This window comes from Pipistrellus hanaki, assembly GCF_964339955.1.
Source record: "Pipistrellus hanaki genome assembly, chromosome: 15".
Lineage (NCBI taxonomy): Eukaryota > Metazoa > Chordata > Mammalia > Chiroptera > Vespertilionidae > Pipistrellus > Pipistrellus hanaki.
This window is the reverse complement of record NC_140517.1, coordinates 38,492,641-38,514,476: the sequence shown is the minus strand read 5'-3', so window position 1 is coordinate 38,514,476 and position 21,836 is coordinate 38,492,641. Positions and strand designations below refer to the sequence as shown.

At 47.2% G+C, this 21,836-nt stretch overlaps 1 protein-coding gene across 1 annotated transcript; it reads right to left on the bottom strand.

The window, feature by feature from the left end:
- Positions 1-3,215: 3,215 nt before the first annotated feature.
- Positions 3,216-9,463, bottom strand: LOC311610066 (cytochrome P450 2A13). The gene is made up of 9 exons (XM_084860955.1): positions 9,171-9,463; positions 8,538-8,700; positions 7,518-7,667; positions 7,207-7,367; positions 6,577-6,753; positions 5,386-5,527; positions 4,756-4,943; positions 4,147-4,288; positions 3,216-3,606 (listed from the first exon to the last, which is right to left on the bottom strand). Exons 1-9 carry the CDS (start codon positions 9,348-9,350, stop codon positions 3,425-3,427), a joined length of 1,485 nt encoding a protein of 494 aa, XP_084717081.1. The 5' UTR covers positions 9,351-9,463; the 3' UTR covers positions 3,216-3,424.
- Between the last annotated feature and the right edge of the window lie 12,373 nt (positions 9,464-21,836).

The window sequence follows — 21,836 nt, the reverse complement described above, 5'->3', positions numbered from 1 at the left end:
AGGATTGTGAAAATTAATAGTTGTTCTCTCTTACCTCTTCTCTTCCTCCTTATAAGGCAAAGACCTGGTAGCTATTCTCTCTTCTCCTGGAGAAGTGCCTCATTGGCAGCACCCAGCTAGCTCCAGCCCCTCCTCTCCTCTCTTGACTCTTTTTCTCCCTTCCTCTCTCTCTCTCTCTCTCTCTCTCTCTCTCTCTCTCTCTCTCTCTCTCTTTCTCTCTCCCTCCCTCTCTCAAAATAAATAAAAAATTATAAATTTTTAAAGTGTGTTTGTAATAATAAAGGGTGTGGCCCTATGAATCCATCTTTCTCCTTCTCCAGTGAGCAGAAAGCAACCAATTCATTAAACCTAAATTGTAAGACTTAGATAATGGAAAATGAGAAACTTGAGAATCATAGCCTGCTGTGAAATTTGCAAGGTTCAGAAGCCCAAATGTACCCCTCTTTTTCTCAATCATTGGTCCTTCAAGTGTGGCAAGTTTCCTTTTCTTGGGGGGAGAAAGATCTGTGTAGCATTTAGAGTAAGAAACACAAAACCAAGGCTAATGTGTATGAAAGTTCAGATTGTGCACTGATTGAAGATGCTACTTCTAAAGGAACACACACTGACGTATTTGAGAGTAAAAAAGTGATTCTGAGAATCTTAGCTGGATCTTAGTAGACCCCAGATCCATCAGAGAAAGCCAAATCTTCAGAAATTCATAGCAAATGAGTTCAGGCATACACTCAGGAGAAGATGCAATCATATACTTGCATGCACACATATGCACACACACTTGTTTTGGCTGTGTCATGACCAAAGTTATCCCAGCATTCACTGAAGTGTTTTTCTTCCACTGCCAGTTCACTCAGAAACCTAAATCCTGTTCTCCAGTCTCACTCTGATCAGATCCCACCTTTTTAGGGATCTCATCAATGCCCTGGCATTTGTAGTGTGCATGAATGGACAAGAGTATGTAGTGAAACCAAGTCAGTTGCCTGCCAAAGCTCTGGAAAAATCCTTGGACAGAGCTGTTCATCTATCCTAATATATAAAAACCCTGAATCATAACGACCGGTAATGACCGAGGCTTGACCAACCAGAGTCAGTCCTGCAGTCAGTGCTGGGTCCTTGACAACCCAGCATTCACTGCTTCCTCTGCAAACATGGTGCCCCAGTACTGACTGCTGAGGGGGCTGCAAATAAGGGCCAGAGAGAGGCCTGAAGAGGGAAGCAGGGACTGATCCGTTGCCTCTGTGGCAGCTTTTGATCAGAACTTGCTTCTCTTTCTCTCCCAGTCTTGCCAGAAGCCACGTCTCCATTTCTCTCCTGGCCTCCACCAGGGCTGCTGATCAGCCCCACCTTTCTGATCAGACCTCATTGATAAGCCCAGAGATTCTGACTGGCATAGAAACCAACCAATCAGAACCAAATCTGGGTGAAATGTGAAGTAACAATTGCTGTCTAGGAGGCTGAGCTTTTGACGCTGACTGGCATAAAAACTGACCAATCAGAACCAAATCTGGATCTACTGTGAGGAACCAATGGCTGCCTAGGAGGCAGAGCTTTTGACACTGGCATAAAAACTGGCCAATTAGAACAAAATCTGGGTCATCTGTGAGGAAACAATGGCTGCCTAGCAGATAGAGTTTTTGATACTGACTGACATAGAAACTGACCAATCAGAACCAAACTGGCAGGCAGAGGAGGGCAGTTGGGGGAGAGCTCGGGCTTGCAGGGGAGGGCAGTTGAAGGCAACCATGCCGACAAAAGGAGGGCAGTTAGTGATGAGATCAGGCTGGCACAGGAGGGCAGTTGAGGATAAGATCAGGCTGTCAGGGGAGAGCAGTTAGGGGCAATCAGACAGACAGGCAGAGGCAGTTAGGGGTGATCAGACAGGCAGGCAGAGAGGTTAGGGGCAGTCAGGCAGGCAAGCAAAGGCAATTAGGAACAATCAGGCAGGCAGGCAGGTGAAAGTTCAGGAGTCAGTGGTCCCAGATTATGAGAGGGATGTCCTATTGGAGAGGGTACAGGCTGGCTGAGGGAACCACCCCCCACGCAAAAATTTCATGCACGGGGCCATTAGTATATATATAAAAGCTTAAGTGACCATCGCAACTGAACAGATGACCAAACAGGCTGCATGGGGCGATTAGGCTAGCAGGGGGGTTATTGAGTGATGACCAAACAACCAAGCAGCAGGCTGCATGGGGTGACCAGGCTGGCAGGGGGGTCAGAGAGGGACAACAAAACAACAGAGCAGCAGGCTGTGTGGGGCGACCAGGCCAGCAGGGGGGTCAGTGAGGGTGACCAAACAATTGAGCAGCAGACTTGTATGGGGTGACCAGTCTGGCAGGGGAGTTAGTGAGGGAGACCAAACGACCAAACAGCAAGCTGTGTGGGACCACCAGGCTCTCAGTGGGGGCACTTGTGGGCTACCAGGCTCATGGGGTGGGGGGCAGTGAGGGGCAACCAGGACAATGAGGGGGGGACAGTTGGGGAGAATAGGCCGGCATGGGAGCAAGTTGGGGGCAACCAGGCTGGTGGGATGGAGGGCAGTAAGGGGTGATGAGGCCAGTGGGTGGGTGACAGTCAAAGGCAACCAGGCTAACAGAGTGTGGTAGTTGGGGGCAAATAGGCCAGCAAGGGGCAGGGGGCTGTTAAGGGTGATCAGGCAGGCAGGCAGGCAGGTGAGCAGTTAAAAGCCAGTGGTCCTGAACTGTGAGAAGGATGTCTGACTGCCGGTTTAGGCCCAATCTCCAGGATCAGGCCTAAATCAATAGTTGGACATCCCCTGAGGGGTCCTGGATTGGAAAGGGTGCAGGCTAGACTAAGGAGACCCTCCCCATGCATGAATTTCATGCACAGGGCCTCTGGTAACGTATAATTATATACTAAATTGTCAATTTTTAACTTGAAAGGAAGGGGTGCTCTTTAAAAATCTACCCAAAGGACAATGGGCTACATATAGCCATCCTTGCACAGATCTGTGTTTGAGTACTTGCTGAGCACTTATTGTGTTCTGTGGGATCTCAGAACACAATAAGTACTCAGCTGTGTCACCTGTAAAATGAGTATGAACACAGTTCCCATCCCATAGATTTGTGAGCGTTAGGGAAGTGAGTGTGTAATGCTTTTAGCACAGAGCTGACACGAGTACTTGCTCAATAAATAATAGCTGTTACTATTATTATTATTATTATTATTATTACTATTATTATTATTATCAAACATTGTATAGTGTAAGGTTTCGCTTTATCTCACCCCAACTCTGAAGGTTCTATTTCTAACATGGTGGACAAACAGCCCGTCTGTTTCTTCTTGCTCTCCTGTCCACATTGCATCTTCTTTTCCTCCACCTCACCCCCAATCCTTAGCACCGCCTCTCCAGACCAAGCCCTCCCATTTGCTCCTCCCACTAGCCCTGCCCTGTGGCAGCTCTAGCTCAGCGAGGCCGGAAGCTCATGGTGTAGTTTGGTGGGATGGTGGCAAAGCCCACATGTTTCGGGGACACGTCGATATCCTTGGGTGACTGCGGGGACTTGAAGCCGAAGTTCTGCATGATGGTGGTGAGAAAGAGGAAGAGCTCCATTCTAGCCAGGTTTTCTCCAAAGCAGTACCGCTTTCCTGACAAGATAGTAGGGTGGGAAGGGTGGAGGTGAGGCCTACTCTCACTGCCACCTCTGCCCTCTCTACACTTCCAGCTGCAATCTGCCCGGGGATGGAATCCGTGACCTGAAGACTTTCAGAGAAGTCTCTAATCCAGTCTCAGCCTCAGTTTCCCTTGTACATGGGATGGGGGTGAGATATAGTAGGCTGTGGCAATGGGAATTTTAGATAACCATCCCCCTAAACACACACATATGGCTGCTGTGCTATCATCTCCTTAGGAATCTGAAGAATTCAAGTGTCCTTGTGCAAAACTCTGACTCACTCTGGGTCTTCATTTACCCCATCTCTGAAGTAGACATAATCACCCCTTTCCTTTTGCCTGAGTTTTGTAGGTATCAGTTAAGAGGGCTACAGTTTGTTGCCTCCTGGGTAGATAATAAGAGGGATATCCAAGCTGGAGAAAGCTCCTAAGCTACATCTCAGAGAGGGGAGCTGGAATGAAGGAGGTCCCTGTTGGTGTGATGGGTGGCTCGGCAGCAGACAGCGGTCTCTTACCAATGGAGAATGGCACAAAAGCATCGTTCTTCTTGAACTGCCCTTTCTCATCTAGGAAATGCTGAGGGTTGAAATCTCTAGGGTTGGAGAAGAACTTGGAGTCTCTTAGCACGGAGCCCAGCATTGGAAACACGTCAGTGCCCTGGTGGGGAGGAGAGAGGGTTTGACAAGGTGAAGGGGGAACGGGTATGCTGAGAGCATATGGGGTTAGAGGGGGAATGTGGGTGCTCTAGGTGAGGAGAAATGGGAGCCAGGGTCCTCTCTGAGGGAGGAGCTTTGAAGGGTGTGACATTTATGTCCCTGACACAGGAATTTTGGGGAGATTGGGGTCTGTGTCTCTTGAAATAGAAGCTTTGGGGTACATGCAGTTCATGTCTCTCAAGGCAGGATATTTGGGAGAAATGGGATTCATATTCCCTGAGGCAAGAGGTCTTGGGGAGATATGGGTGGGTTAAAGGGACCCATATCTGAGTGGGAAGGTTGAAGGGACTGTATTGGAGAAGTCTGTGATTGAGGGAGAGGACAAGGGCTGGAAGCTTCTAAGGAGGTTGGGGTGCTGGCTCACAGGGTGCAGGTTAGAGGTTCCTCTAGGCTGGACAAGGGCAGCACCTTAGGGAGGAGGAAGTTCCGAAACTTGGTGTCCTTGGTGACTCTGCGGGCCAGGCCCATGGGGATCATATCTCCGAATCTCTGGATCTCGTGGATCACTGCCTCTGTGTAGGGCATCTTGGCCCGATCTTCGAACTTGGGCTGACGGTTTTTGCCAACCACCCGGTCAATCTCCTCATGGACCTTGGCTGTGAGATAGGGGAAACATGGTTAGGTATCTAGCGGTCTTGGGGCAGGAATGACAGCCTGAATATATGCAACTGGATCATTCATATGATTATTCGAAACAGAGGTTGGTCATAAGCATTGTTGGCGCAGGGGCCTGTTAACCAGGTTGTGCCAGACTCATGGGGGGAGCTGAGAGGAAGGAGTCTTGGGGATGATCTGGAGGGTCAGGTAGTGGCCACTTGGTAGAACTATTTACCAATCAGTACAGATATTTTCAATATGTTAACAGATAATGAAATTTGACTCATTCCTATTAGTTAAGATCAACACCAAGTCTCTGCATAGCAGGGTGTGTCTGAGGGTCCAGAAATTTTGGAGAGGTGGGCTCAGAGGAATTTACAGTGGGCTCAGAGGAATTTTGAGGGTCCGTGGCCCTCCCTTCCCTACCCGCTCCAGTCTTACCCTCCACATCCGGGTGCTTCATGAGCAGCAGGAAGCCATAACGCAGGGTGGTGCTGACCGTCTCAGTGCCCGCAAAGAAAAGGTTCAGCGTGGTCATTACCAGGTTCTTCAGGTGGAACTCTGTGTGGGGGTGCTTTTGCTCCTGCAGAGAGAGAGGGCTTCAAGCCAAGCCCACTCCCCCATGCTCTCAGGTCCCTTCTGGGGGTTTTCCTCTGGAGCCACTTCTTATAGATCTGAACCCTAGTTCTGCCAGGCCTTTTCCCAGGCTGGTGGCTCTACCCAAATGTTCTTCACACACTCCTTATCCAGCTGACTATCTGTTCTTTAATCACCCACTTAGTAATTGCTTTTTAATTATAGAAATATTTAGAAAAGAAGGAATAGAGACAGGGAGCGAGAGAGACCATGATAGAATGCATCAGAGAGAGTTGAAGGGAGACATTTTCTGAGACACAGACCAGATTTTAAGCAACAGCATCCCATTCCTTCACTGAAAATCTTGAAGCTTACCGGGAGACATTTTCTGAGACACAGACCAGATTTTAAGCAACAGCATCCCATTCCTTCACTGAAAATCTTGAAGCTTACCATGGAGAATCCACTCCCTGATCCTTTCACCTTGAACTTCAGATTCCATAAAGCCCATCCACTTAGGAGGGGGGAACCTCCAATGCCACATAGGAAAGCCAACTCACCCGTCCACACAGGTGTATCTGACAACCAAGGAATGAAAGCTAAGAGCATGGTGGCTAAAAGCACCAGCCTTGGAGTCTGAGAGACCAGAGTTGGAACTAGCTTACACTGCTTCCTCACTGCAGGACCTCAGGCATGGCACTTACACACTCTGAGCCTCAGTGTCCTCATTTGTAACATTGGAGTCATAGTAGAACCCTCTCCAAGAGCTGGTGTGAGTGTTAAATAGGTGAATGCTGGGAAATTTTTAAAATAGTGCCTGGTGCATGGAGATAGCATAGATGTGCTTATTATGATGATTGGCACACACAAGTCCTGCCCATGGTGAACGCTCAGTGGAGAGAACAGTGAATTATAATAGGGGTCCTGAGGATTCTGATGGGGAGGGGGGTCATCTGAACGAGCCTCTGTTCTCCCCCACCCCCACTCCCTGATCCCAAACCCCTGATTTTCCTCTGCCAGGCTTTGGTCTTCTTTGCACTGGCTGCTGGCAGGTACCTCCAGCATGCGGATGAGGAAGGAGTCGATAAAGTCCCGCGGGGAGTTGGGATCCAGTGTACGTTGGTTCTGCTCCACCTTCTTGGCTATGAAGTCCTCCAGCCCCTGGAGCTCCTTAAACGCCTGTTGCTGTGGCCCCGGCAGGTGTTTCATCACCGAGGAGAACATCTCATAGAGCTGAGGGGGGAGGAAAGCGAAGGACAGCTGTGAGTGGGCATTACCTGAAGGAGCAGGGCCTGCCTCGGGCCTGGTAAGGCCCCTGTCCAGGTGGCCAGGTATTTACAATACATGGGGCTGGATGGAAACAAATGTCTAAGTTTTCCTGCAAGATCAGCTTGTGGGCTCCTGTCCAAGGACTTAATAGTAGATGAGGTGGATTGAGACACACACCCAGATGTCCTTCCTTCCCTCTCTTTTATGATCAGGAGACTATCAGCTGAGATTCTAGGTATTGGAGACTGGGTATTGGGCACCTGTCCTGAGTTCCTGATCACCTGTTCAGTTGTCCAAGGGAGAAGGCTGTTTTTAAGGGGACCCTGGTCTGCAGGAGGATAGGGGCTGGAGCACCTGCAAGGGAGGTGGTGGCTGGTTGTGCAAGGGCCACAACAGAGCCAGGTTGGGGTCAGTTACCTGTCCCTTGGAGGTGGCTGTGAACTGGAAGCTTCCCAGCATCATGCTCAGCAGTGAAAGGAACTCTTTGTCCTCATAGTCAAAGCGGTCCCCGAAGACAATGGAGCTGATGACATTGGAGACAGTTCGGCTCAGGAAGAAGGTGGGATCGATGAAGGCACCTGGGAGGGGGCAGAGAAGGGATTTGGGGGAGAGTCAACTTGGAGGTCGGATGCCAGTCTTGATATTCAAGGAACGCCTTCCCCCAACCTAGTTCCCCTCCCAGGCCAGATGTTCATTCTCCTCCTCTTCTCTCAGGGTCCCAGGCTCACCGCGCATGCCCCGAAAGGTCTCAAGGAGGAAGCCTGCCTCCTCCTGGATGCGCTCCTCGATGCCACGCTTGCCCACTCCGAAGTCCCGCAGCGTGCAGATGGAGAAGCGCCTGAGTTGCTTGGCACGCTCCCCGTTGCTGAAGGCCACGCCTAGGGAGGGAATATAGGAGTGGGGAGTGGCCAGAGAGGGGCGGGATCAGAGGGAGTGTGTGTGTGTGTGTGTGTGTGTGTGTGTGTGTGAGAGAGAGAGAGAGAGAGAGAGAGAGAGAGAGAGAGAGAGAGAGAGAGGAGAGAGGAGAGAGGAGAGAGGAGAGAGGAGAGAGAACACTCAGAGGAATACAGAAAGAGAAATACAGAGACACCAAGTTGGAAAAAAATCAGTAAGAAAGGGCCAACATGGATGTACAGAGAAACAGAGATGCAGAGACACTCACATGAAGAAAAAGAGGCAGGAGGAAAGGAAGGGAGGGGAGATGTGTGGAGATCTGGGAGGTGGGAGTAAAAATTGAGAAGCATTCTAAGACTGAGCTGGAGAAGAGAGAAAAATGTATAAGAGAAACAGAGATGGTCTGGAAGAGAGAAGAGGCTTTTACCAGGAGGCAGAGGCATGGAGATTTTGAAGCAGAAATAATGTGAGAGATTCTAAGACAAAAGAAAAAGAGAGGCAAAGAGAGGGAGAGAGAAACACGGGGAGGCACAGAAACTGAGAAGGAGAAAAAGACAAAATGACAATTGGAGACAGAGGACCAAGGTTCCAATGCAAAAATCCCAAGAGCTTCTAAGAGATGCAGAGAAAGAAGAGATATCTACTGAGAGAGCTGGGAGATAGGGCATAGAGAAGCAGGAAGATGCAGAAACTCTAAGACAAGTTAGAGAGGACACAAGGATGCACAGGAAGGGGGACAGAGGGGACCAGAGGAAGGGCTCTGCCACAGCGTTGAGTAGGCAGGTAAGTTGGGAGAAGAATGCTGGGAAATTGAGGCCATCAAGATCACATTCCCTACCCAGAGTCCCCCTCACCATAGCCTTTGAAGAGCCAGTCAAAGGTGGCCTGCTCGCCTCGCCCACTGAATTCCTCAGCCTGGTCCACCAGAGCCTCCTTTACAGCCTCATAGCCACATAGCACCACGACCCTCCGCGTGCCCAGGTGGACGGTGAACACTGGACCATAGCGCTCGCTGATCTGATGGAGAGGCATGGGAGCAGCTCCAGCTCTGGACTGACTCAGTGCCCAGCCCTCACAGGCTGGGACACATTTTGCCCAAGTTCTGACAGTCAAAGGACTGGACATCCCAAGATCTTGTCTTTCCTGGCTAGAACCCCAGTACTAAACCTTCAGAACTCCCCCTTCTTGCCCTGGCTAGTGTGGCTCAGTTGCTTGAGCATCATCCTATGCACCGAGAGGTCACCAGCTTGATTCCTTGATTCCAGGTCAGGGCACATGCCCAGGTTTTGGACTGCAATGATGTTTCTTTCCCTTTCTAATACTTCCATCCTCTCTGTCTGGAATCAATAAAAACATATATTTTAAAAAACAACCTCCTCCTTCCTAAGATTTCAGTTCAACCTTGCCAATCCCCTACCACAAAGTCTCAGCCAGACTGGGCAGGCCCCCAACACCACCCTAACCCCCATTTCCCTGCCTCGTGACACCTTCATGAGGGAGTTGTACATCTGCTCTGTGTTCAGCTGCAAGTAGTTTCCGATGAAGGGCAGTGCTGGGGGACCAGGAGGCATCTTCCCCAACAGCTTCCTTTGCCGCCACACAGACATGAAGACCATTATTGTCAGGCAGGACAGCAAAGCTGCCAGAAGCAGCCCCGAGGCCAGCATGACGGCGCTGAGTGAGAGTCATCTGGCGAAGGTTGGGATGCCTTCTCTTTATACTACCTGGGAGAGAAGGGCAGTCTTTGGTCCTGATTATATAATTGTCTCATTTCACCTCCCAGTTACACCCCCCACCTTGTTCCCGCCTAGCTTGGGATGCAGCCAGCAATGGAAGAGGGAGGGAGTCCGGGACAGATTAACAATTCTGAATTTGTGGCTTCTCTTGAGGGGCCAGCCCAGGACCGTGGACTTGGTTGAGGGGGGAGAGGGGGTTGTGCACACAAAGTAGACAAATTTCAGAGCTGAAGATTCTGGAATATTTGCATGTGTGAGCCCTGATTTGGGATATGGGGCTTCAGAGTGAGGAAGAACACCAAAGTTGTGAAGTTTGTGGTCTCAGGAGAGAAGAATGAAAGAGTTAAGGGTATTGGAATAAGACAGAATACGTGGCTGTATATTTGGGGAATCTTCTGCTGAAGAGGGATGTAGGTTTAACGGTCTCAGGATTGGAGATTCCAGAGGATGGATTTGAAGGTCTTGAGGTGAGAAGCATCCCAGCAGTGGATGTGGGCTTCCTGGGGGGAGAAATATAAGAGGAGTCCGGCTGGATCATATAGTGTGCTCCTAACCCAGAGGCTGATCCAGATGGTGATATTTCCTCTTTTTTTTCATTTTACTTATTTTTTCTTTTTTAAATTAATCTCTATTGTTCAGATGACCGTTATTCCTCTTTTTCTCCCCCATTTCTCCCCTCCACCCAGTTCCCACCCCACCCTCTGCTTACCTCCCCTTCGCCCCCACACTGTCCTTATCCATAGGTGTACAATTTTTGTCAGTCTCTTCCCACATTCCCTACACCCCTTTCCTCTTGAGAACTGTCAGTCCACTCCCTTTCTATACCCCTGATTCTATTATATTCACCAGTTTATCCTGTTCATCAGATTTTTTATTCACTTGATTTTTAGATTCATTTGTTGATAGATATATTTTGTTGTTCATAATTTTATCTTTACCGTTTTCTTCTTCCTCCTCTTCTTAAAGAATACCCTTCAGCATTTCATATAATACTGGTTTGGCAGTGATGAACTCCTTTAGCTTTTTTCTTATCTGTGAAGTTCTTTATCTGACTTCAATTCTGAATGATAGCTTTGCTGGGTAGAGTAATCTTGGTTGTAGGTTCTTGCTATTCATCACTTTGAATATTTCTTGCCACTCCCTTCTGGCCTGCATAGTTTCTGTTGATAAATCAGCTGACAATCTTTTTTTTTTTTTAATAAAAATATTTTTTATTTATTTATTTTTTTTAAATCAATCTTTATTGTTCATATTGTTACAAAGGTTCCTCATTTCTTCCCCCCTCCACCAGGTTCCCACCCCACCCTACGCCCCCTCCCCATCCCCCATTGTCCTCATCCATAGGTGCAGCTTATGTTCAGTCTCTTCCTCCCTCCCTTTTCCCGATAGTAAATCCCTTTTCAGATAGTAAATCAGTTACTTAGCATTTTCTCCTATCAATAATACCATCACATGCCCAATGATACATTTCACACAAAAGACATTTCCAAATAGGTCAACCAGCCTCATCCAGGCCCCACCCAAGGCACTCACAGATCAACACCCCAGCCCTATACTAACTCAACACATCCAGATCTAAGCCTTCATCACTTGATTCAGCAGACCCTCAAGTTCCCACAAAAGTTTCCAGCCATGTCTGAGAGGCAGCCGTGGGGCAGGGGCAGGTGAGGAGTGAGCTGTTCCGGGCCTGGCTGCTCCGGGCCTGGCCTCTGTTGCTCTGGTTCGTTCCACAACCAGCTGCTCCGGGTCTGGTCACCGCCGCTCCCGACCTAGTTGCTCTGGACCTGGCTGCTGCTGCTCCGGGCCTGGCCTCAGCTGACAATCTTATGAGTGTTCCCTTGTAGATAACTAACTGTTTTTCTCTTGCTGCTTTTAATATTCTCTCTTTGTCTTTTGCCCTTGGCATCTTAATTATGATATGTCTTGGTGTTTTCCTCTTTGGATTTCTTTTGTTTGGGGTTCTGTGTGCTTCCTGGACTTGTAAATCTATTTCTTTCACCAGGTGGATGAAGTTTTCAGTATCTTGCTCTTTCTCTTCTTCTGGCACCCCCATAATTCTGATGTTGGTACACTTGAAGTTGTCCCAGAGGCTCCTTACACTATCTTCATATTTTTGGATTCTTTTTTCTTTTTGCTTTTCCAGTTGTGTGTTTTGGCTTCTTCATATTTCAAAACTTTAACTTGATTCTTGCAATCCTCTAACCTGCTGTTGGATCTCTGTATATTATTTTTTATTTCATTCAGTGTATGCTTAATTTCTAGTTGGTCCTTTTTCATGTTCTTGAGGGTCTCACTAAATTTATTGGCCATTTCTAGAAAATTCTTGAAAAATCTTATAACTGTAGTTTTGAACTCTATATCCAGTCATTTGCTTTCCTCCATTCTTTCATTTGTGAGTTGTTCCTTTCTCTCTGTATTTTGGCTGCTTCCCTGTGTTGATAGAGTGGCTTTGGGTGCTAGGTATCCTATAGGAACCAGTGACTCAGCTTCCCTGTTACCTGAGTGGACAATCTTGGTGTTCCCCTTTGTGGTCTGTGTGCACAGTCTTATTGTAGGTAAGCCTTGATTGTTGTTGGTATCACTGGGAGGAATTGATCCTCCAGACCAATTGGCTATGAGAATCAATTGTGTCTATGATGGGAGAATTTCTGTACTGGACACCTTATGAGACAAGACTTGCAAAAGCCTCCATGCTCAGTTTGGATAGGACAGAGTCTCAGGGCAGAGCAAACAGCAATGGCTTTGTGGGGTGGGATCTCGGGGCAGAACAAACAGCAATGGCTTCCTGTCAGCCCTGCTTACAGAGGTCCCAGGGTCTCAGTATCCTGTGGTAATCGCAGCATGCACTTCTGAGAGAAAGCCATTCTCAAGATTTGCCTGCTGCTAGACAGTCCAGTTTTTCCACGTATGAATCTGGTTCCCCAAAGTCTTGCCTGGAACTGGAATTCAGAGCATTCGGGAGCTTGTGTTTCCCTCTGGATTGAAAAATCCAGCTGTGTTCTCAGTTGCCAGTCCTCTCACCTCCATGACTCTGCCTTCTGTAGCTCCTTTGAGTTTCAGTGTGCATTTCTTTTTCCTTCTAATTGTAGAATTTCCACTTATCCAGCCTTCCTGTGGTTCTGGATGATGTCCATTTTCTCATTTAGTTGTAGTTTTGAAATTGTTGTGCAAGGCAGTAGTTTAGGTGTTTACCGATGTTGCCATCTTGGTTTCTCTCAATGCTGATGCTTCTTGATGCCCAGAATCCTCATTGGAACCTCAAAGTGGAGTCAAGTTGCTATGCCTCAGAATTGCCCTTCTCTAGTTGGGAAAGGGAGAGACAACCAGAGCCACATTTCAGTGGAAATTTCCAGAGAACTGGAGAAGAGTAACTCATGGTCTCAGGTGGCAGAGGGATGGGCCAGGACTTGGGAACTATTAATGACAACTGCAATATGGTACCAAAAAAATCCCAATTGTCTGGGGGTTATAATTTACAGAGAGCCATAGTGACTCCCTGCCCAGATCCTTAGGGAAACCCACCAAGTTGATTATGTCATTACTATTATTATTATTATTATTATTATTATTATTATTATGTATTAGTAGGCAGGGGGGCACATATCTCTGTCCTGCTCTCTACTTTTATTCCCTTTTTCTGGGTTTGGGTTGCCACTGGTGGAAAGGTTATATTTGAGGGTAGAGGGAACCATAACAGGAGAGATTTGGGTAAGCATCAGTGCTGGGAACAGAGGTGGGCACTGAGATGCCGGTTGGGGGGGAGGGAGTAGAAAAAGCATGAGTGACTCTGCTGTCCTTTCCCCACTGGCATTCTTTCTTACCAATAAGGACAGTCTGCCCTTGGTGAGCACTAATTGTGGAGACTGGTATGAAGGTCTTATGGAATCTTTGTAAGAATGGGCTGGGTCATTGACGTTCTTACTTTGCAGGTAAAACCAAGACTCCATAAAGCCACTTGCCAGAGATCACAGGTAAAAAGTGATGAAGCTGGGCTTTGAATCCTCTCTCCTGCTTTCTCCATTGACTGGCCTCACCCACCCTGGCAGCCACATGGAGCCAAGTTTAACAGCAGGTGGGTGCTGAGATTGTCAGGTTCTGGGAGAATCCAAGATGGCTGCACAGGTAAACACCTAGCCGCAGCCACACACAACAATTTCAATAAAATACAACTAAAATATAAAATGGACATTACCCAGAACTACAGGAAAGTCGACTGACAGGAAATTCTACAATGAGAAGCAAGGAGAACACCAGAAGGAAGAGCAGAGGAGCTGTAAAAGCCTAAGGTACAGAGACACACAGTGCGTGCTTAAAGAACGGAGCCAGAGAGGAGGGGCGGCTGAGTGCCTGGCTGGCTTCCCTAGCAGGAAGGAGATAAAAGCTCCAACTGTGCTGGGCCCCAGTTCCAACTGATCTGAACACCAGTTCTAGGCCAGACCCCGGGGACCCAGGTTCAAACAGAGGGAGCTGGGCTGTAGGGAGCGGCGAAAGGAGGTCCCAGAGGCGCACACATTGCTGTGCCGTGGGATTGCCCTGGCGGGAAGGAGACTGGGGTTCCAGACTGCTCTGAATGCCACCTCCAATCCCACTTCCAACTGAACTGAACCCCAGTTCCAGGCCCATGGGGGAGAGACTAGACTGTTTGGTAGCAGGCGAAAATCGAGGGCACCTTTCTCTCAGAGGTGCTTGCCACGAGTACTGAAGGACCCTGGGGATTACTGAGATTCAGGAACCACATAGGGCGGAGCTGACAAAAGCCAAGGCTGTAGGCTCCACCCTGAAACCCCACCCCATCAGGGAAGCTGCGAAAATGCCGAGACAACGAAATAGATCACAAATGAAAGAAATGGAGGACAAAAAGCGACTGGACATAGAGTTCAAATCTACGCTTATAAGGTTTTTCAAGAATTTCCTAGAAAAGGTCGATAAGACCTATGAGGATATGAAAAGGGATCAACTAGAATTAATAAGGAATCAATGAGAAATGATAAGGGATCAACAAGAAATAAAGAGTACATTGTCTGAAATAAAAATATTATACAGAGTCCTAAAAACAGAATGGAAGATCACAAGAATCAAGTCAAAGATTTGGAACATAAAGAGCCAGAAGACACTCCTCCGCAGAAGCTAGAAGGCAAGAGAATCCAGAAAATTGAAGATAATGTAAGAAACCTCTGGGACAACTTCAAGCGAACCAACATCAGAATTATGGGGGTCCCAGAAGATGAGAGAGAGCAAGATATCAAAAACATACTGAAAAATAGTGACAGAAAACTTCCCCCACTTGGTGAAAGAATTAGACTTACAAGTTCAGGAAGCACACAGAACTCCAAACAAAAGGTATCCAAAGAGGACCACACCAAGACAAATCATAATTAAAATTCCAAGAGCAAAAGACAAAGAGAGAATATTAAAAGCAGCAAGAGCAAAACAGGTAGTTACCTATAAAGGAACACCTATACGATTGTCAGCTGACTTCTCAACAGAAACCATGCAGGCCTGAAGGGAATGGCAAGAAATATTCAAGGTGATGAATAGTAAGAACCTACAGCCAAAGATAATCTACCCAGTAAAGCTATCACTCAGAATCGAAGGCCAGATAAAGAGCTTCACTAATAAAATTAAAAAAAAAAGCTAACGGAGTTCATCAACACCAAACCAGAATTATATGAATTGCTGAAGGGGGTTCTTTCAGAAGAGAAAGTAAATAAAGATAAAAATTATGAACAACAAATACGTAACTACCAACAAGTGAATCTAAAAACCAAGGAAATTCAAAAAATATCTGATGAACAATATTAACTGTTGAATATAATAGAATCAGAGGTATGGAAGGGGAGTGAACTGATGATTCTTGGGGAAAAGGGGAGAGCGGGATGTGGGAAGAGACTGAACATAAACTGTGCACCTATGGATGAGGACAATGGGGGGTGGGGAAAGGGCAGAGGGTAGGGTGGGAACCTGGTGGAGGAGAGCAATGGAGGGGGGAGGGGGAAAGGAACATTTGTAATAATATGAACAATAAAAATTTATTTTAAATATATATATATCTTGGCAGGTTCTGCTATTGGCATCAGGGAGCTCTCACATTGGCATTGAGCTTGTTTCCAGTTAGACACTAGGATGGAAAAGAAGTTGACAATGAACCTGAAACCAGGAGAGCAGTAGTAGAGCACCACTGATGTCAAGAGGACTCTGAGAGTAGACCCAAGTGGCCACTGAGGCTGGTTTCCAGAAGTCATAAGGGTGGTACCATATGGACTCTAGGTGGATCCAAGCAGGCTCCAGGGCTTGGATGGGGGCCCAGGCAGGGAAGTCATAGCCAGAACAGGGATCCCAGAAATGGCACCTGGCACTTTGTAGGTTCAGGGTGAGCTCCTATAAGGCTAAGAAGGACTTTCCATGGAGGGATAGGAAGTGTTGTGAGGGAGAATTGCAGGCAAAGCAATAAGCTTGTATAAAGATGAGAGCCCCAAAGATTAGGGTTGGGTGCTCCTAGAGTGGAGAGATCTGGGGCTGTGATCACCCATGATCCTGGAGCTGTCAGCAGGAGTCAGGCCATATGAAGCCTCATGCAACTTGTTGGGGAGTTTGGATTCTGTCTAGAAATAAAAGGGATCAACTATTTTCATGTTTAAAAAAAAAAAAAAGACAGATTCTATGGCGCCTTATTGAATGTTCTGTTAAACCTCCCTTGCTTTCCTTTCTACTCTATGGCCTGTACCCATGTAGCTAGAGCTGGCTTTGCCCGGTTTGGGCTGCCATTCAATGGCATCGTTTGTATGTGCCCTGTGACCCGCTTCTCCTACTCACATCGGGGCTTGGGACTCGCCAAGCCCACGCACAGAAGTGGATGTGCTTTCTGCCTTGTGTGCCATTAGAAGAATGAGCCCGGCTTCTCTCTGCAGACACGCAGGTGGCCCTGTTTTGCCGTCGTGAACCTCAGGGGTGCACCTGTGCATGCCTCCCGGCAATCCGCGCACAGGGGTTCCTGAGCACACAGCTGGAACTGCAATCAAGGATCCACTCTGCGGGAACTGTCCCACCAGCAGTGCGGGAGAGCACCACATGCAGCAGCATCTCATTGCGAGGGTGACCAGGCGCTGCTCGGCACAGCGACTTCAGCTGACCTTCCCCTCGGATCCTCAGGTGCAGGACCTGGGCTAACTGTGGTCCTGAGTCCAGGAACAGTGGAGCCGCTTTTCTGGAACAAATCTGAGACTCCACAGACAACCAGTATGAGACCACCTCTTCCTCTGCCCACACCTTCCAGAGGCACCGCCTAGCAGTGATAAAATGGAAGGTCCTCCCTGCGCCTGCAAAGACCATCTCATGCGCTACCCTCCCTCTGTGTTTGAACACATCAAATGTGCCCCCATGGGGCACTCTGCGGGGACACTCCTGCCCAGGTCTCCCTGGCTCCTTGATCCCTCAGTCCCTTCAGGTCTGTGCCCAGAGACCTTTCCTGACCACTTTTTCATCACAACTTGGAGATGAGGTACCATTGGCATCCGGTGGGCAGAGGCCAAGGATGTTTGCTCAGACCCTACAATGCACAGGACAGTCCCCACAGCAAAGAACAATCGGCCCAAAGTGTCGTAGCATCAAGGCCGAGAAAGCCTGGTTTACCCTGAGATGAGAGCTGGGCTAGGTGTTTTATTGAAGCATAGGAACCTCCACCTTGGGTAAAACCTGCTGTTTAAAATTTAACCCTGCTAGTCTGGCTTCTATAAATGCTTGCTTGCTTAAATAATAGGGGAAAACTAGTGGCATGAAATTCGTGCACAGAAGGGGCATGTCCATAGCTTTGTCTACACCCTCTTCAATCTGGGACCCCTCGGTGTATGTCTGACTATAGGTTTAGGCCCAATCCCTAAACCAGCAGGCGGATATCCTTCTCAGAATCCTGGACCACTGGCTCCTAACCACTTGCCTGCCTGCCTAATTGCCCCCTAACTGCTCTCTTGTTGGCCCGTTTGACACCTAACTGATCCTCTGCTGACCTGATTGCCCCCAACTACCCTCCCCTGCTGGCCTGATCACCCCCAAGGCTTTTTTTATTAGTATAGATATGACCCTTCACAGAAAATTTCACTAACCCTGCTTTACAATAAGGGCTTGACCATTGAATCATTGGGTCCAGACACCAATGTTTTCTTTCTTTGAATATTGGAGGGAATAATTATCTTGTTTTTAAATTGCCCTGAAATTCAGATGAGATAATGACTTAGAAAAGTATAAAAGCATCATATAAAGACAACTGTCTTTTTCATGTACTAAAAAAGACAATAAAGTGGCAAAATGAAAAACACTATTTTTATTCTCTCCCTTCCTTCCTTTTCGGCCAGTATTTAAACTTTGAAATTTATTTTTTTTAAAATTTCACTCCTATTTTCATTTCTTTACATTCAATATTATTTTGTATTGGTTTCAGGTTTTATATTAGTTACAGAATAGTGATTAAATAATCATATACTTTACAAAGTGTTCCCCGAAAATTTCAGAATCCACCTGGCATCATACCATCATTATAGCACTATTGACTATATTCCCTATTTAAGTGACAATGGGTTTACAGGTTCCTTCCAGTATTTCTTTTGTGTTATTCACCTTTCTTTTTCTTTTCTTTTTCTTTTTTTTTTAAGCAAATGTTTTTTTAAAATATATTTTTATTGATTTTTTAATATATTTTATTGAGTTTTTAATAGAGAGGAAGAGAGAGAGATAGAGAGTTAGAAACATCGATGAGAGGGAGACATCGATCAGCTGCCTCTTGCACACCCCCCACTGGGGATGCGCCCGCAACCAAGGTACATGCCCTTGACTGGAATCGAACCCAGGACCTTTCAGTCCGCAGGCCGATGCTCTACCACTGAGCCAAACCGATTTCAGCTCACCTTTCTTTTTCTTTCTCACTTCTTCCCTCATTTTCCTTATAGAATCTCAATTGGCCATCAAAGCTCATTGAAGGCACTGGGACACGTTCAATCCATTTTACAGACCAGGAAACTGCGGCAAATTCCAGTTGGCTACAGAACTTGACTCAGCATACAGGGAGCCCTCAGAGCCATGCTCTCTGCCCTTCCTAAGGGGCAGCTGCCAGGCAAACAGAATAAACCTTCCCATCAGACTTCCAGGTTTCTGAGCCTCTTCATCGCGGATTCTCCACATTCTTTCCTCTCCCCAGTCTCCCGCCCACATTCTTTACTGCCCGCCCACCTTCTCCGGAGCAGGTGGTAGGCTTTGCACTCACTGCAAAGGCAGGGTGGGTGCAGGCTTGCTTTTGGGCCAAGGTAGGATCAGGAGTTGCCTCCTCTGAAGTGTGAAGGATAGTGGGTTAGAGCCGGGAGCTTCTCTGAATCGATTCAGTCAGCCAGGTATCCTGCAGTAAGGCTCTCCTCCACTGAGGTGATGCCACCCCTCAACCCCCGCCTCAGGCCTGTGGGTCTTTGCCCCTTCGCCCGGGCATCCTTCCATGTCCCTTGATCCCCTGCTGGGCCCAGCCGGTCTTGGGCCACTGCAGAACCTCTCCCTCTGCAGGCGAGGCAGATCCCTGCTCGCAGACCCCCTGGCCAGGCCCGAGCCCCCTCCAGTGCACCCTGCCTCACCAGGTTTTTGCCTTTGATCTGTGGCATTCGTGACAGCACACTCCTAGCAAGCGTGGTTCCCAGAGGGGCACAGGGTCAGTTCTTTGCCCAGAATGTTAGAGGTTGCAGTAGCATTTGCAGATGTCACCCAGAGCCTGCTGGTGAAGGCAGCGCCTGTGTGGGGTGTTCTCATAGAGGCACTGCTCTGCGCTCCTTGGAACACCCACCTCCTGGCCGACCACTTGGCCAAAGCTGAGGCACTCGCTCTGGAGCTGTACCTCAGGCAGCCACGCAGTTGGGCCTTGTGCTTCTGCTAGGTCTCCACTCTCACCTGAGTCACCTCCTTTCTTCCACAGTCAGCCTTCATCCATCCCTCTCTCCTGCAGTGCTTGAGCTCCAGGCCCAAAAGAAAAGGACCAAGACCAAGAAGGACAAGGTCCAAAGGAAATGAGTCTTGAACTCCCACATCCCATTCTCTGGATTTCCTCATGTACCTCCTCTCTGTGTCACATCTTGAATGGGCACCTTTGCCCAGCCACATGGCCTCCAGGCAGCCTGGTAGAGTTGGTCTCCCCAAAACTGTGGATCTGTGGCCAGAGGCCCAGCCTGCGTCTCAGCAACCACATACCTGCAATGATCCCAGGCCACTTCCACCGTTGCCTTCCTGAGCACTTGACACCTGAATATGCAAATTAACCCTCCATATTTGTCTTGTTCATTTGCATACTCACTCCTGATTGGCTGGTGGCTGTGGCTTGTGGCATCATGGAGGGACAGTCATTTGCATCTTTCTCTTTTATTAGTATAGATAAGACTACTCTCCCCATTCCAGAGAGATCATAAATTTTGCCCCAGACAGAGTTGTCAGTGCTGGCATTAGGCCAGGCCTTGAGATATGGTCTCACGATCTGTTCCAGCACACAGGACTTTTTCTCAGAAGGTCTGGAAATCTCATTCCAAATTTGGAAAATAAAGAGCTGAAAAACATATAAATAAGGAAGACTTCCACCATATTGGTCCCAAGAATTTGAGAAGCAAGATTTTCCTCTGGGCCTACTAGCACTAACGAACAGGACTCCAGATAAATTTGGCTTATTGATTAAGGCATCTTCTGATTTACAATATAACACTATACACATTATGTAAGTTAGTCCTCATGGAGTGAGGTATTATCATCACGCCCACTTTACAAATTGGGCTCAGGGAGGGGAAGTGACCTGCTCGAGGTGTACAGCTATCAAGTGGCAGAGGAAGGATTTGAATGTGAATCTGCTTGACTCCAATACCCCAAATGGTCTCTGGTTCCCTCCTCTCTCCCTTTTCCTTGTGACTGATACCAAGGAATGACTGATATATTCTCCTACAGACAAGATAAGCCTCAGACTTCCAACTACTCTCCTACCCACTTGAATAAAACCTGTTAGACAGTAACATCAAGGAGAGACAAGAGCAAAGAGATTAAAAAAAACAAAATCCTAAAGATATTATTTAAAGCCTGAATCCAACATAGCTGCCTCTTGACCTGCCCCAAAGCTCCTAAAAATATATTCTCATAGTTTAAGTTAGATTTCCACTACTTGCAACAAGTCTTTTTTTTTTATATGTTTTTATTGATTTTTAGAAATAAAGAGATAGAAACATCGATGAAAGATAAACATGGATTGGCTGCCTCCTGCATACCCCATCCTGGGAATTGAGCCTGCAACCTGGGCCTATACCCTGACTGAGAATCATACTGCAATCTCCTGGTTCCTGGATCAACTGAGCCACACCAGCTGGCTGCAACAAAAGTCTTAATCCCCAATCTTTGTCGGGAAAGCCTTTGTCAAGCTCTGTTACACTCTCCCTCAGTCTTGAGTGCTGACTCTACCAATATTTGAAAATCTCAAATGATGAACTCTCCCAAATGAAGCAATTGTCTTCACTAAGAGACAGAAGCCAATAACTTCATGTTTTCTTAACATTTTAGTATGAGAGTTTGGAAATACATAGAATAGTTTAAAGAGTTGTACAATAAGATACCACATAGATTCTACAATTAGTGTTATTCTACTTGCTTTATTGCAAATCTATGCCTCCATCCATCAACTCATCTGTTTTTGTTTGTTTGTTTGTTTGTTTGTTTGGGATGGAGTTTTTTTAATCCTCACCTGAGAATATTTTTCCGTTAATTTTTAAGGAGAGTGGAAGAGAGAGAAAAAGACAGAGAGAAATATGAATGTGAGAGAAACACATCCATTGGTTGCCTCCTGCACAAGCCCTGATCAGGCCCTAGGCTGTGGATAAGCTTAGAACCAGGTATGTGCCCTTGACTGGAATCAAACCTGGGACCTTTCTATCTGCAGGTCAACGCTCTATCCACTGAGCCAAACCAGCTAGGGCATCTGTTTTTTTATGTACTTCAAAAAAAGTGGCAGATATCAGGTGCACTTCATCCCTTAACAATACACAGCATCATTTTGTAAGTCTTCATAAAGAGACATCCATGAGACTCAGAAACAAATTTTATTACTAGAATAATAATCTGAGAATCTCATACTCCCGAAATCTTAGAATCAGGGACATCCCAAAATTTATAATTTAAGATTCTTCTGCATTTATCTTTACAGATGACATCACAGCTTCTCTGTGGCTACAACGCTATTGTACGAAACTGATGTTTCTTTTCACCAGTCATCACAAATCATTCTTACTCGCAGCTTGTGAGGAAGAGGCTAGCTGGGACCTGCTTGGCTCCTCCAGGTTTGAGGTTGGTTCACTGACACACACACAAACAGATGACAGAGAAGAGGGGATGAAATTAATCCCCATAATCCCAAAGCTAACAGAG

What these genes read in the sequence shown, in the direction of transcription:
- LOC311610066 (XM_084860955.1), bottom strand. Translation starts at nt 9,350, where the DNA reads ATGCTGGCCTCGGGGCTGCTTCTGGCAGCTTTGCTGTCCTGCCTGACA. An exon ending in CAGCCACCTCCAAGGGACAG is followed by an intron (nt 6,754 to 7,206) that starts GTAACTGACCCC and finishes CTCCCCCCTCAG; the next exon opens with CTCTATGAGATGTTCTCCTC. An exon ending in TTTTGTGCCATTCTCCATTG is followed by an intron (nt 3,607 to 4,146) that starts GTAAGAGACCGC and finishes CTATCTTGTCAG; the next exon opens with GAAAGCGGTACTGCTTTGGA.